Consider the following 15,087-nt stretch of genomic DNA (forward strand, 5'->3'; position numbering starts at 1 on the left):
GCATCTTTGCAAGGAAAGCACCAGCAACATCCTGTTGTTTTGCTTAGGGGGAACAGTCAAATCCTCAGGTGGTGGCAGAGAGATTTTTAGATAAAAAACGTGGTCTCAGGGGGTCCCATCCAGCTCAGGCAGGAGAAGGAAGAAGAACCAGAGATCCCTCACACCCGGCTTCCTTCCGAAATGCAGGGCTGCTGTGTGAATGCTCACACAGCAGCTCTACATTTTGGGAGCTGGGAAAGAGGAGTGATTCCAGCCACCAACACTTTCCTGAGGCACTGCAGAATACAGATCACATGACCATGGAGCACCAAAGTGTTATAATGGGGAAAGGGTCTGACAAGAAATGATGCCAATGATGCTTGCAGTTTTAAACTAGTGTGACTGAGGCAAAACAGTAGGCTGGTGTGATAACGTCCCAAGTAGTTTAAGATCATAGGGCGATATTGCCTGTCTCATTTGCCTGAAATAAATAAGTTGGCTTAAGATAAATAAACATTTATTTTAAAACAGAGTGAATACAAAACATAACAAGTTCAATTAAAGGTTTCAGTAATACAAGCAAAAAACAATTAATCCCAATGTTCAGAACTACATTTGGGAAACATTTTTGTAATGAAAAAGCTTCTGGAGTTCCCTTATTTTAACTTCTTTATAAAACGATATTATCCCCATTAGTAGGTTGTGTTTGGTCAGCTCTCGGTAGAAGCATTTTAAAATCCTACAGAAAGAAAAGAAGGGGGGGGGGAGTTAGAAAGATGTTACCATGAAGCTACTTGATTGCTGTATACTGAATAGACTTTCCCACCATTCACCTGAAAAATACAGTTATCTATGGGATGTATATTGCTTGCTTATACCTAGCTTATGTTACTTATATACCTAACTTATGTAAAACTATCTAAAAGAAACCTTTCTTATTTTGTGGAAGATTAACATTGGAGTCAGTCCTTGGAATACTAATGAGGAAAGCTTTTCAAATTGTCTTATATAATGATTATATCATATACGTAAGTGTTATAAAATGTATGAAGATTTCATTTTATCTATTAAGATAATTAAAGAGCATTTTACAACTCTCTTTCCAAAACTGATATGTGTAATTAATACTGCATGGCCACAGGTATAGAACTATTATACACAAATGTGGTACAGAAGTAGTATTCCAAGGACATAATTCATATTACTTCAAAATTTATATGAAGGTTTAAACTAACAAAATAATTATGAATCACATTTATAACTTAAGATACTATCTTACCTAGATTCTATCTTATCTGTAATTCAATCCAATAAATATTCCCTCCAACAATATTAATGAAACTTTGTAGTGTTGAAAGAAAACAAAACAAAACAGGTTAGGTGTCCAACAACCAACCAAAACTCTACCTTTGTTGGTTCATATTTTAAAAGTTGTTATTTGTGGAGCAAATCCTATCATTTGAACCCTTTAAGTATAATCATCAATGCGCTCCATTTGCTCAACCCTGTGACATTGCTGACCCTGACCCAAGGGAGTTTTCCATCTGTCTCGTAAATTGTCTGCAAAAAAACAAACAGGTAAACAAGCAAACCAACAAACAAAAAAAAAACCCCTCCACCTGAACTTGGGTTCTCTCCCTGTCTGGGTGCAGAACCAAAAGGAGAGAAACATGCAATATCGCAGAGGGCTATAGAATTTGGGGAAAGGCCAGCTTACTAAGGCACATGAATAACAGAAGGGGAAGGTCGCAAGAATTGCTGGCTAGGTCAGCAGGGCACCAAGCTTCAAGAAGCACAAGGTCACCATTTCTTACCTTGGGCTGGGATGCTTACGCTCTAAGAAGAAGAAAGGGTTGAGGTAGGATTGATAAGTCAAAGGAGAGGCGAATGATTAGTACAGCAATAGTAAGGAGGCCAGCCTGGACACAAATAGCAAGTCCAGGGGTGTAGCTTTGTATCGTGGGACAGGAAAAGAAGACATACCAAAAAAAAGATGCAAAACAAAAAAGTCTCAACAGATTCAAAGTGAAATTTTCAGGTGTGAAGGAAGACAGGGCTGAGTACATGAACAAAGAGGGGAGAGGACAGTCTTCATTACTATTAAAGCTTGGAGCAGTTACTTTCTTGCATACAGCTCCTAACACTGATCAAGGCAGTTGGGGGGGTTCTGATGGTGCTAGTCCAATAAGCAACTTTTCCAAGCTCTTCTGTAGAACTGTTAAAATTATTTTTAAAAAATCAATAATATAATAGATTATATAAAGAGTAAATTATATTATAGTTTGGTAACACTGATTTCAATGGGAAGTAAGAACAATTTATTCAGTGATTAAGCAATCCATCTATCAAAGATCTATCTCAACTTTCTTCTAAAAATGGCACTAGTCTGATCCTGAACTAAACCATTAAATAAATATAATACAAGTCAAACTGAGCAACTGGAATGGATCCCATACCAGTCAAATCAAAGTTATAATTAGTAACCTTCGCCAAATGACTGTCCTTAGGAAACACATGAATTTAAGCGCACACCTCTTCTAGTATGCTGATGTCAACATATTAACAGTTAGCATGCCTTTATGTTTTCCTTAAAATCTAAATCACATAAAGAAACAACATACTATTGAGTTTATATGTCTTACAATTGGTATAAGTATTTTGAGATAGCCTGCAAGAAAAGCTTTGATTTTGTTCTACTATAACAATGAAAACACATTGAATGCGCCTTATTGTCCCCCCCCCCCATCAGATATTTTATTTTTTAATAGTTTTGATTACCATGGAAAATTTCTGAGATACATTTCCACACAACCTAAAATTAACTGTATATGCTTTAAAAGTTTTGCTTATGATATACCAGCATTTCCAGAGAAGTACATAATTGTGTTAAAGCTGGTAGAAGTATCAGCTTTAACACAGGTATGTACTTCTCTAGAAATCGTCTCTGGTATGAAGAATTGTACAGATTTTGTTTCTGATTCAATATTGTCCATAAAACCCACATTACTTTTAATTGGAGAGGGAGAGACAGGCTGTACTTAAACATAAGGGAAAGCATAAACAAGTAGTGTAGATAAACATAAGAAAGATAAAGTACAATGGGATGAGAAATTGGGAAAGGGATGATGTTTTTACTATATGGCTGTATGTTCAGAGAAGATAAGTTTTTTTTAAAAAAAAATGAGTATATCTGTAAAAGGCAATGGTTTGTGGATGTCAAAGAAAATGATTACAGGGAGGTGTACAAATGAGGGATGTGTCTATATTTGAAGGAACATGGTATATGGAAGACGTATAGTACGTGTGTGAAACAATGAGTGAGTGAAACAGAAACATGTGGGCATGTGAAATAGTGACATATGCGTCATGCAGCACATGATAACTTTTCCAGAATTGGTACAAGGGTGTACAGTATATCTCTTATCAAAGCTGGGTCCCAATAAGATTATCATCCTGTCAGTTTCACATACCACAATCTATTGATTACCAATCTGTCCATAAAATAATCTGCATCTGACCAAAATGTAGCAAGTATATGGCATTTGAAAATAACAAAAACAGGACTGTGATTCAGAATTGAGAGAAATTTGTTTCAAAGAAAAATACCACTTCAAGGAATGGGCCGTTAACAATGAAGAACTGAAATGACTTTAAAGTGACTCATCTCTTTCTCAATACCTCATGAAGGGATGAGGAAATGTCTGCCAGACCTGTGGTTTTTAAACTGTGCTTTCTGGGAAACCTGGATTTCATTGAAGGGCTTTATCAGGGTTTCCTCAATGAAAACAACAATAATGGAAACCAAATCTCCCTGAAACAAGGTGCCATGATACTTGCTACTATGCTGCAGCTCTGTATCAGAGTACCAATACCATTAAAATCACAGTAGAGTGGCCACGTGCTGAAATGTAGCTGCCACCTGTTTACTGTTGCCTTCAATTCAGATTGCTTTCACGTCTGAGACAGCCCTGGGCAAAGTGTCCATTATCAGTGACCCCCAACTATGGGGTGGGGAGCAATAGCAGCAGCCCTGTGCAGCACTGAATAGGTATATTAACCCATTATTACAGTTTCCCATATTACTAATGAGAAACACTGCAGTGATTTTGTGGGGAATTACAATCTTCTGATCAAAGCTGAATAAGCTTAAACACTGATGAAAGATTTACGTCAACAGTTTGGATATAGTATGGGAGTCATCCTTGAATGTGGAGGCCCAGGGAGTGACCAAGGGGGTGTTTTCACAAATATAGTAAGTCAGCTATTGCCATTCCTGAAGATATAGGATGTCACCATGGTGACGTTAACATCTCATTGATAATCAGCATGTTCTGCATGGGGTTGTCGTTAAAAAGATTTCTGAAACTTCTGTTGATCCAGTCTACTCTATCCACAATGTTGGCTGGAGCCAATTAAAAGGAGAATGTAACTTCCTTGTTACAACACTTGACTGGTGAACAGTCAGTTTCTGGACACAGTTCAAAGGTGCAGGTTATATGACCTATAAAGCCTGGGTCTGAGCTATTTGAAAAACCATATTATTCTATACAAACCTACTGAGGGTTTAAGATCTTTGTGGGAGACTCTTCTCATGCTCCAGTGATCAATAGAGGCAAGGTTGATGGAAATGAGAGAAAAGTTGTGCCGGACACCATATTATGGGTTGAAAGGTTTGACTACAACTTTAGTGCATACACCACCACCATAAATCATATATTTTCTTGACACAGATTTCCCAATGTACCATGCACTTTCAAAATAAAATTGAGGGCATATGGAGCTCAATGATTCAGGATCAACAAATGCGCTAAAACAGGTGGAAAGCTGGATAGGCCAGTTAAACCTCTCGGCAAGACTTCCTAAATTAGCCAACCAGTGCATCACATCCAAAATCTAGGCTGGGGCTGAGGTGGCCTGCATCCACCCCAGCTGCATGCACCCCCCTTTTTGCTTCTCTATTCACCTCCCTGGGTCTTCTCCTTCCACTTTAACTTATGCTTGATGCCCCCCTCTTCCTTCCATATCTGCCAGTTGTGACAAAGCAGCAAGACAATCAGAATGAAATTTGCAGAGAAGAAGACGAAATCACAAGGAAATCATAAGCAGCAAAAGTAATCAGAACACTAAATGCAGGGAAGCACAGTAATTATTTTAAGGACAGAGTGCAACATCCAACACTAAAGGCTAAGTAGGAACAATCAGAAAGAAAAATATAAAAAACAATACAGAAGATGAACCCACAGCACTTTGGGGAAAACACCTGCAGGGAAGGTGAAAAACATGTGCTCCAATAATATGGGAAAATTATTTTCTGGCCTCCCAAAAGCAACCAGCTAAAGTCTGGGGATGCAAAAAAGCATTATGCAGCAAAAGAGTGTGGGTGGGTTTCACTGAGGTCTGGTCAAAAATGGCCAGCTGCCTCGTGGTTGGATACCTATATGATGCTAACTCGTGATACCTCACATGGAATCTGGCATCTGAATTATGCCATTGGGAGACTTTGCTCAAGGAAACAACCCCAATGGCCAGCCTGCCTTGATGGAACTGAAGCATCTCCAGGCAGTGTTGGGACAAAAATGTCTTCTCTGGGGTCACTCCCAGGCTCTGAACCTCTTTGTTGTCCTTCAGCTAGCTAGCAGGAAACATGGGGTTTTTTTTTCCAGACAGGCCTTTGGCATTTAAGCTGGGTTGCCACCAAAGGGTTTTTTTTTAATTGTTTGGGTGCTCTTGTTCATTTTTAATTTTAATTTATGTTTTAATATTTTTCTGTTTTAATTTTAATATTATCAGATGCCCTGAGTGACATTTTCAGCAGAAAGACAGGCTATAAATTTAACATTCATGTATTATCTACAATCTTCCTGTTTCGTGTTATCTCTTAACAAAGATGGATACAAGAAATATATTTACTTGAACCTTAGGGCTGTCAGCTGCAGTGAGTACATTTTTGGGAGAAACATGGGCTACAAATTCAATAAACACTCACAGAGAGACATAAATGCATCTTCCTGTATATATCTCATAAATCTAACTAAAACATAATATTATAAGTTAAATATTTCTAGGACAGGCTGAAGTAAGAGAAAGGTACACATTTGCTTAAGAACAAACAGGCTTCTACCTGGGCCCACACTACAGGTTTTTTGCTACAGGGATTATTCCCCCAAACCTGGGACTTGGATGCACATGCTGGCTTTGAAATTTTCGGGTTTGAAGCAGTGACTCTGCATTGGTTGTATGGTAAGGCCTAGATTTGGATACAAAATCAAAACTGAGAGCTGAGGATAGTTTTTACTGGTCTATTTTGTTTGTGTGAATGACAGACCAAATCAAAACTACTTGTAGGGCCAAACTGGATGTGATATTTGAACCTTAAAAAAAACCAAACACCATCACCCAAAGTGATGATCACAACTGGCATAGGAAAGGGGCATTTCATACTTTTCTCCCCTTTTGTGGCTCCAAGGAAAATGTGTTTAATACTTTAATTTAAACAATCGGGGCCAGTGTTAGATATTCTCCCAATGAAAATTTCAGTTGTGGACCACAGCAAGAAAGAAAAGAGTTAAAGGTCATTCTCTATTGCTGCTACACATTTAATCATTATCACTTTACCTCAAAGTGGATGATAACTGCTCTAAAAATATTTTTAATGGAAAGATGCAACTGAAAGATAAATGTATGCCCATTTTGGATCTTAGCTGACGTTTTGATAAGATGCTTGTGTAGAATTAAACATTTATTTAGCATCCACAGAGTATGGAGTGCTAAAAAGTGGGAAGAAAATTCTTGACTGTATGGCTTAGAACTGGCCTGCATATGTTCTCTATGGTTAAATAAGAATAATAAACTTTGTATAAAGAAAAGCTGTTCTTCTTGGATATTTAAATACTGTAATACAAATTGAGCATTCTTGTTTTTTTTTTTTGCATTATCTAGTCTGTCCCATGGAAAAGTGCAACCTCTAGGCAAAGCACCTGACTCTCTCTCTCTCTGGTTTCTGACATTTCATGAGAAATTTTCTACAATAAGAATAAGAATAATAAGATAGATGTCATGCAATAAACAGACTGCATAAATGAGAGTTGTAATCATGCATGCTACCATCCGAGGGGGAGGATGAAGAAATGTAAAACAGCTGTTTAAGTATAAGGGTTAAACAGCTTGTATGCAAAAATCACCTTCTACATAGACCACATAGCTCTTATTACCAAAGAAATGTTGGTACTGGTAACAGAAAAGGAAAACAACATTGTATTTGCTAAAATCATTATCAGTGTAAATCTGCTATAAGGCATATGAGGCACACTTTTCATCCATACACCTAAAAAATAAAACATACATTTGTGAAAAATCTGTTGTAGCATGAATTGTTCATTGCCAAAGATTTTCCCTTGCAACTCTAGCATGCTCAATCACATTTTCCCCAAACAGCATGTTTTGGGAAAATATTAATTCTACATATATTTTAGAAGTAATGTGTTCTTGTTGTCTTAGCTACCATAATGGTGCTCTACCTCTTTGCTCAGCCAATAACAAATTACTACTTTACAGACTGAGTTTTGCTAGCTGTGGTAACTGGATCATTTACATAAGATATAGAACGGGGGTTGGCAACCCCCGGCCCGCGGGCCGGATGCGGCCCGCAGAGGCCTTTTGGCTGGCCCCTGCACACTCCTGCCACCAATTGCCGCCGCTCCGGGCGCCATTTTGCCCCTTTTGCAGGGATCTAGAGACAGCAATGGGCCTCCTAGAGGCCTGCTGCCGCCGTTAGAGCCTTTTTGCAGGGCCCCAGCAATGGCAATGGGCCTCCTCGCGTGAGACTTCACCGCCATTTTGAGGAACAAAATGGCGGCGGGCCTCTAGGAGGCCCGTTGCGGCCCCTGGAGCCCTCCAACAGGGCTCCGGCGGTGCCAGCGGGCCTCTAGGAGGCCCGTTGCGACAGCCGGGGCCCTGCAAAAGGGCTCCGACGGTGGCAGTGGGCCTCTAGGAGGCTCGTTGCTGTCGCTGGGGCCCTCCAACAGGGCTCTGGCGGCGGCAGCCAGCCTCTAGGACTTTTTTGCCAGCCTCTGACAGAGCCTGGGGCCCCGTTAGGGGCCGGCAAAGAGGTGGAGGCCTGCAGTGCTGGCGGCCCCCGACGGCTTTTTTGCTGGACTCTGACGGGGCCTGGGGCCGGCAAAGAGGAGGAGGCCTGGCCCCCGTAGGGTGGAAGCTCCGCCCCTGGCATGTGGCCCTTCCCCCAGTGGGGGGAAGCTCCACCCCTGGCACGTGGCCCCGCCCCCGGAGGGTGGAAGCTCCACCTCCCAGCTTCGGCCCCCCCCAGCTGTCTGAGGGACAGCAACCCGGCCCCCACCTCAAAGAGGTTGCCTACCCCTGATATAGAGACTTATATAGATTGGCTATGCATTTACATGCATGGTGAGCTCTCCAGTTACACAAGATGAAAACGTCATCTAGACCAGGGGTAGGCAACCCTTTTCGAGCCGGGGGCCGGGTTTGCTGTCCCTCAGACAACTGGGGGGCCGAAGCAAAAAAAAAAAAATAATTAAATAATTTTTTTAAAAAAAAATTAAATATATAAATAAACCAGGACAAAATGTAGGACAAAATTTTCAAATGGAAGACACTTTTTTTTTAAAAAAAAATGGAGGACAGCGAAAAAAATTTGCTAATTTTAAAAAAAATGTATATAAATGCATGTTTCTGAGGCTTTCTATAGAGAATTGCCCCAAAGGCCCCGGTGGCAATCGGCGGCAGGACCGGGCTGGGGCCAGTCCCAAGGCCTTGCCGGGCCGCATCCAATTTGAGTGGTGCATGGACAGCTAAGAAAGGCTTTTTGAATAAGCAATCTTTTAATGCTAATCTAAGAAGACTCAGGCAGTGTGTAAATTCTACTGTGATGTAACTTCGCTTTTTGTATGTGTGCTTCCCCTCCTACTTATTTTACTGTGGTCTCCCCCCCCCCCATTTCTTTTTGCAGTCCTTATCTTCTCATGGTCTGGAGAAGTAGCAAGAACAGTAGTTGGAGCTTTGGAAATCCAAATAACCTCTTCACTCACTCCAGCTGAGCCTGTATCTGTATGCATAAATGGGACTGTGAACAAACTCCTTTAGATATTCTTCTAAATAAGATGTTAGGGAGTGGTTACTACTGTAAAATTCCATTTACCATAAAGTATTCTGCTAGAGAGAAAAAAGCAATTCTCTCAAATGCCCAATGAATAGACCTTTCTGGAAGGCTGTGTTCAGCTTAGTGGGTTATGGGCTTGCTTGGATGCCAACACTGCATTCTCCAAGAGGCAACATGGTGCATTACTCAGCAACACCAAATTGTCCTCTGATTCTGTCAGCTTCACAAGTGGCAATGTTTCAACCTTACAAACCGCACCCTAACTTTGCTCAATTTATCTCACAAGTGATCTCTGAATAACACAGCTCTGCCGAGCTTGTTTTTGTTTTGACTCTTCTTAAAAGGGAACAATTCTTTTTTGCATTGTCTCTTTTTTAATGTGGTTTGGTGGGAGAAAAAAACAACACTTTTTTACTGCAGCACGTAGTAAAGGTACGTGCTCTAGTATATGCCCTGACTATTCAAGGAGAAAGCTTAGTTAGCCCCAGCCTTAACTTTACTGCTCTTGTATAGGGACTACCTTTGATATTTGGTTAACTTCAGAGTGAGGGTTCAGAGTGAGGAAGTGGAAGGAAAATTCATACTCTCCTGATTAATATAACATGTATCCCAATTTGGACATAGTACAGTATAGGGGTTTGTTCCTCTTCTACCAACAACTCATAGCTTTATAGGTATGTATAACTCTAGGAGTAAAGTTGAATTCAGGCTACAGCATAGTGAGAAGGTATACATTCCTGAGAGATTCCATTACTAAAGCTATAAAAGCAAAATCCTAATTTGTTTTCTTAATCTGTACAAAGGGAACGTGCACAGTCACATCAGTTAGTAGGGTATAATCAGGAGCAGCATTTACTTCAAATCAAGGACTTTGGACTTCTTCTCTGTCCATTCCTCTTCTGAGTGTCCAAAAAACACCTTTTTTTTTGAAGTTTTTGAGAATTGTTGCAAACATGTCCATGTTATAAAAATGTCATTCTTCTCTGTACCACTTTCATCCTTCTTTCCTTACTCAAACATTGGCTGTGATGGCCCACATGAGTGTCAATGACATCAAAACATTAAGTTTGATGAGATGTATGCTCACAAACTAAATCAAATCAATTGAGCTAATGTAATAGAAGCCTGGTGAAGGAAACTAAGGTCTAATAAAGAAGGGGAACATGGATCCAAGGATTGGCAACCAATGGAACAAAAGGCCACAAATGTCAGTATGAAAATGCAAGCTCTCAACAAGGCACATATGTTTTATTTCTCTATTACCTATCTATGCCTTTATGGTAATTAGTTCAGTGATAGATGTGCCAATTCGAGATGACTACTAAAGAAGATTCAGAAGAACCATAGCTCAAAGGTGGGCAACTGTAGCTTTCTACATGTTTTTGGACTTTGAGTCCCATAATCCTTCACCACAGGCTAAGATGGCTAGGGTTTACAGGGGTCAAGGTAGTCCAGCAGCATCTGGAGGACCATGGTTTCCCAATCCTCCAGTTAACACTTTCTCTTCATTGCCCACACCCCACCCCACCCCCAAAAAACTATTGATACAATTGTTGTCACTGTATGTTGGGAAGGATACATTCATTCTACAGCATTCTATACTTCCTGATAATAAAATGGCTCTAGATGCCATGGGAAAAACACTTACATGAAGTTTGTACTCCTGGTAGTTGTTAATTAAGTCCTGGATGAAGGGATGCTTCAAAAGGAGTGACACTTTGATAGGTTCCAGCTCTTCAGAGCCAAGATCCCTGTATACCTTAATGAAGTGCTTTAAAAGGGAATACAAATGGCTTGTTTTATTAGGAAAATGAACCAGTTTAAAAACAACAGCTAAACAACCTTTATAGCCACAGAAATTGACAATCTTTATAATCACATGGGTTGCTCTACTCTCCAGAAAGTTGCACGGGGGCTTGAACTAGAGCTTGCCACAAACTGACCACTTTCTCTTTTACCTATACAATACTTAGCAGCTTACTTCACATTTTCAAATATCCTATACCTAACCATATTGAAATTTACCCTTTTCTCACTTATTACCAAGCCTACAACTTTCAGAATCCAGTAGCCATACTGGCTGGGAAACTCTAGGAATTGTAGTTTATCACCTTAGGGGCAGCTATGGCTATATCTACATTGCAGAATTAATGCAGTTTAACACCACTTTCACTGCCATAGCTCAATGCTATGGAATTCTGGTAGTTTTGTGAGCTATTTAGCCTTTTCTGTCAGAGAGCTCTGGAGTCACAACAAAGCATTTGACTTCACTCCCTAAGTGGTTTACAATGTGTAAGCTAACTGCCCCCAACAAGTTGGGTACTCATTTCAGCAACCTACGGAAGGATGCAATGCTGAGTGGACCCTAGAGCTCTGCCTGGATCGAACTCACAACCTTGTGGCTGTGAAGGGCTGTGTAGCAGTACAAATCTCAGGATTCCACAGGATGGAGCCATGACAGTTAAAGTAGTGTCAAACTACATTAATTCTGCAGTGTGGCAGCATTCTATGCCTGAAAAGCCAATATAAAATTATTTTAAACAAATTAAATTACTAAAACTATCTTTTACTAAAAGATGGGTCACAGTTTTACTGATAAAGAAAATAGTTTCAAAACTGTGAGATATATGTCCCAAGCTTTAATGCTCTATGTCTTCACAGATTTTTATGTAAAGCCATAGTTTTTATGGCAGCTCTCAGCCTCTGTGGGAATATGGTTTGGCACCTGGATCAATAGTAACCTGGAGCAGCTGCAGAGGTGTTCATAAAAATGAAGGTGGATTCCCCATCCTGCAACAGTGAAACCACCTATCACTTCTAGCTACAAAAATATCTCAGTGTCTGAGATTTGAATTTGAAAACCTGTAACAGCAGCAGAGCATATGATTTGCAAGCAGAAGGTTCTGAGTTCAATATTTAGCATTTGCAGGTAGGGTTAGTAAAGGATCTGGCCACAAACCCTGGAGAGTTGCTGCCAGTCAAAAAAACACGACTGGACAAACCAATAGACACACTCAGTATAAAGCAGCTTCCTCTGTTTCTGAAAATATACAGGCACTGTTGACTAGTTAACCAACCTCATAATTGTCCTCTGGTGTCAGATAACTACTAAATCTGTGGTTGTCGGCAGCTTTGTTTGTTTCATGCTTGAACACTCTAAGCAGTGTAGCAAGAGAAATGTCTCCTTCACTGGTGAAAGACTGGGTCTCATCCTCCTTTTCCTTGTCTTCTTCTTCCTCTTCACCTTCTTCACCAGCCTCCTCCTCTTCTGGCTCATCATGGGCATCAGTTGTTATCAGTCGTTCAGCAGAAGGCGTAAACTGGGGAAGAGATGCACAAGATGATATCACACTGGCTTCTTGACAGCATGCCAAGTATCCTTGGATTAAGGTGGGTGACTGCTACCACAACCCAGGGCAAACCTACTGGCTTTCTCCCTAGTGTCCATACATCTCTGCCTCTTTCTCAATGAGACCTTTGCATACAAGCCTATTTGAAGTGTAGAAACCCAAGCTGAGTCTATACTGGCAAAGAACTCAAGGAACCTTCTTTTGTAACACTGATGAGAAGTCAGATGAGATAGGATTAGCATACTTTGCATGAGTTAGATTCCCTTCCAGCACTTCCTAGCAGAGGGCATCCATCAGAAACTTCTTAAGAATGTATCTTTGGCAAAATACATGGTGTTAAGTTCTGCTATCAGGAGTTATATATCATTGTTATTTTTATTTCATATCACAGTAAAATAGCATGATAAAGGGGGGGGGGGGGAGCCTGAGAAGGCAGTAGTTACTCAAGTCAACAATTAATCAAACTATTTATAAATTCACACTATGCAGGCCACTCTGAATGGGATACAGAACCCACAAGAAGGAATATTTTAATGAAAGGCAAAGGAGCCCTAAAAGATCCCAATATCATTTCATGACTACTCATTAAAGACAGAGTAGTTCTGAAAGTCTCCAATACCACTTTACCAGTCAACACATGAGAGGTTAGCAGTACAATGTTTATTTTTCACACTTGTAGATCTGGGGCGCAGGGGAGTTGTAGGATAGGAAAAAAACCCTGAATGCAGTAGATGGCAGTAACATCAACTGGAATATCAAAAAAGTGAGGGAATGAAAGATGGCAATTTGAGACTGAAGTATTAGTGTAGAAATAATCCAGAAAATAAAACCAAAGAGCAAGTCTGAAGAGATGTTCATTTTTGCCTGGGGTGGTGACATTTAAACTAGATGTAAGTGAACAGGTTGTAAGAGCCTGGATTTAAGGACTAAAAATCTCCCTTGTCTTTAGACAACCAACACTGAATTATTGTTCTCATCAAGAACCACACTTTTACCAAATGGGGAATAAGAGGGGATTTGTCTTTTCTCCTTTGGATGCGTGTTCCTGTTGCAACACTGAGGGCCCGATAGACTCCATCAATAGCATCAGGATGGGAAGCAAAATAAAGGAGCATGTCAGTGTAGTTCAGCTGTGGAGGATCTTTTTCAGGATCAGCAAACAACGTGAAGAAAAACTGTACAAAGAAAACAAGTTTCAGCAAATTAATGCGTCATATATTTCATTTTATCACCTTAACAGTCTAAGAATAAGCAGAACCCGTTGAGACATATATATTGAATTAGGGGTGTTTCACCAGGAAAAGTTACAGGTTCACTCTCACTTATCTAAAATCGGGACCAGAAGTGTTTGAGATTTTGGATTTTGGGGGGATTTTGGCATATTTGCGCGCGCGCACACACACACAATGAGATATCTTGGAGATGGGACTTGCGTATAAACATGAAATTCATTTATGTTTTGTATACATCCTATACACATAGCCTGAAGATAATTTTATATACAACATTTTAAAATACTGTAATTTTATGCATGAAACAAAGTTTGTGTAGATTAAACCATGAGAAAGCAAAAGTGTCACTATCTTAGCCACCCATGTGGACAATTTTGGATTCTGGAGTAGTTTGGATTTTGAAATTCCCGATAAGGAAGATTCAGTCTGTATAGGCATGGAGGGAATGACCTGCACTAAGTAAAAGAACATGTGGGTGCCATGCCTAGTGGTGATCTGCATTCAAGTTGCTTGTGGGAGAGCACAACAACCTATATTCTATGGGTATTTTCATACTAACACTTTCTTGACAGTCTCTCCAGAAGTTGCTGAAGGGTTTTTACCAGTTCACTTTGAAGATATGAAGGACTGAACTCAGGAACACTCTGGATAACTAAAATGCTTGGGGGTTCACATACCCTGCTGTTTAGTATGGATCACAGTAGTCTGCACTGCCATTAAGAAGGCTCTCTCTCCATGTCCTCAACAGATGTACCTGTGATGCTCAAAGAAAAAGCTGACCTTCCAGTAAAAAATAGGAATGACTTCCAGAAAAATATACTGAGGATGTGTTTTGCTCTTAGAGCTAATTGCAATGGACAATGGATACTAAGCAAAACTGAATGGGGTTATTGATTGCTCTGTCCTCCCCTCCCCAGCCTCTGCATATCCTTTTACATAAGAAACAAAATGCAAAGGCAATAAACCAACCCTTCCAATTAACCCCTGACATGTTTCCAGTAAACTTCCCTATTTGCCTATCCTGGGGTTGTCCTAAATCCAATTGCTATTTATGTTACTCCAAAGTTAAATCCATCAGTCATTCCAGAATCCCACTGTCGATTACTGGGAAGACCATCTGATTTTGTTGCATTGCAGATAGCACCCCTTGAGGCTAGAATCTCAGATATAAATATCACTCCCAAATTTAGCCTCCTCAAGCATAGTGAGTACAGTGTGCCCAGAGATACCTTTCTACTCATTGTACCTGAAGAAGCAGAGCCCTCCCTCTGGTCCATCTGCCTTGGTCCAGGCTTCAGAGGGAGACAAGAACTGCTGGACCTGATCCCCTCCCCCCCTCACCATTCCCTTCTCCTTTTGTGTCGTGTCTTTTTAGATTGTAAGCCTGAGGGCAGGG

The 15,087-nt window shown here is 40.3% G+C and overlaps 1 protein-coding gene across 6 annotated transcripts in view; it reads right to left on the reverse strand.

Moving 5' to 3' along the window:
• Nucleotides 1-481: 481 nt before the first annotated feature.
• Nucleotides 482-15,087, reverse strand: part of SPEF2 (sperm flagellar 2) — a 128,119-nt gene continuing 113,513 nt past the window's right edge. For 4 of the 6 annotated variants that reach the window (XM_042450989.1, XM_042450986.1, XM_042450991.1 and 1 more), the window contains 5 exons: nt 13,455-13,634; nt 12,187-12,429; nt 10,758-10,880; nt 1,387-1,539; nt 483-718 (listed from right to left, as the gene is read on the reverse strand). In XM_042450989.1, coding sequence (XP_042306923.1) covers nt 1,435-1,539; nt 10,758-10,880; nt 12,187-12,429; nt 13,455-13,634 — 651 coding nt within the window. In that variant the 3' untranslated portion in view covers nt 483-718; nt 1,387-1,434. Of the gene's footprint in view, nt 719-1,386; nt 1,540-10,757; nt 10,881-12,186; nt 12,430-13,454; nt 13,635-15,087 lie in introns of all 6 variants that reach the window. The other 2 variants (XM_042450992.1, XM_042450987.1) reach the window with 2 other exon arrangements.

This window comes from Sceloporus undulatus, chromosome 2, assembly GCF_019175285.1.
Source record: "Sceloporus undulatus isolate JIND9_A2432 ecotype Alabama chromosome 2, SceUnd_v1.1, whole genome shotgun sequence".
NCBI lineage: Eukaryota > Metazoa > Chordata > Lepidosauria > Squamata > Phrynosomatidae > Sceloporus > Sceloporus undulatus.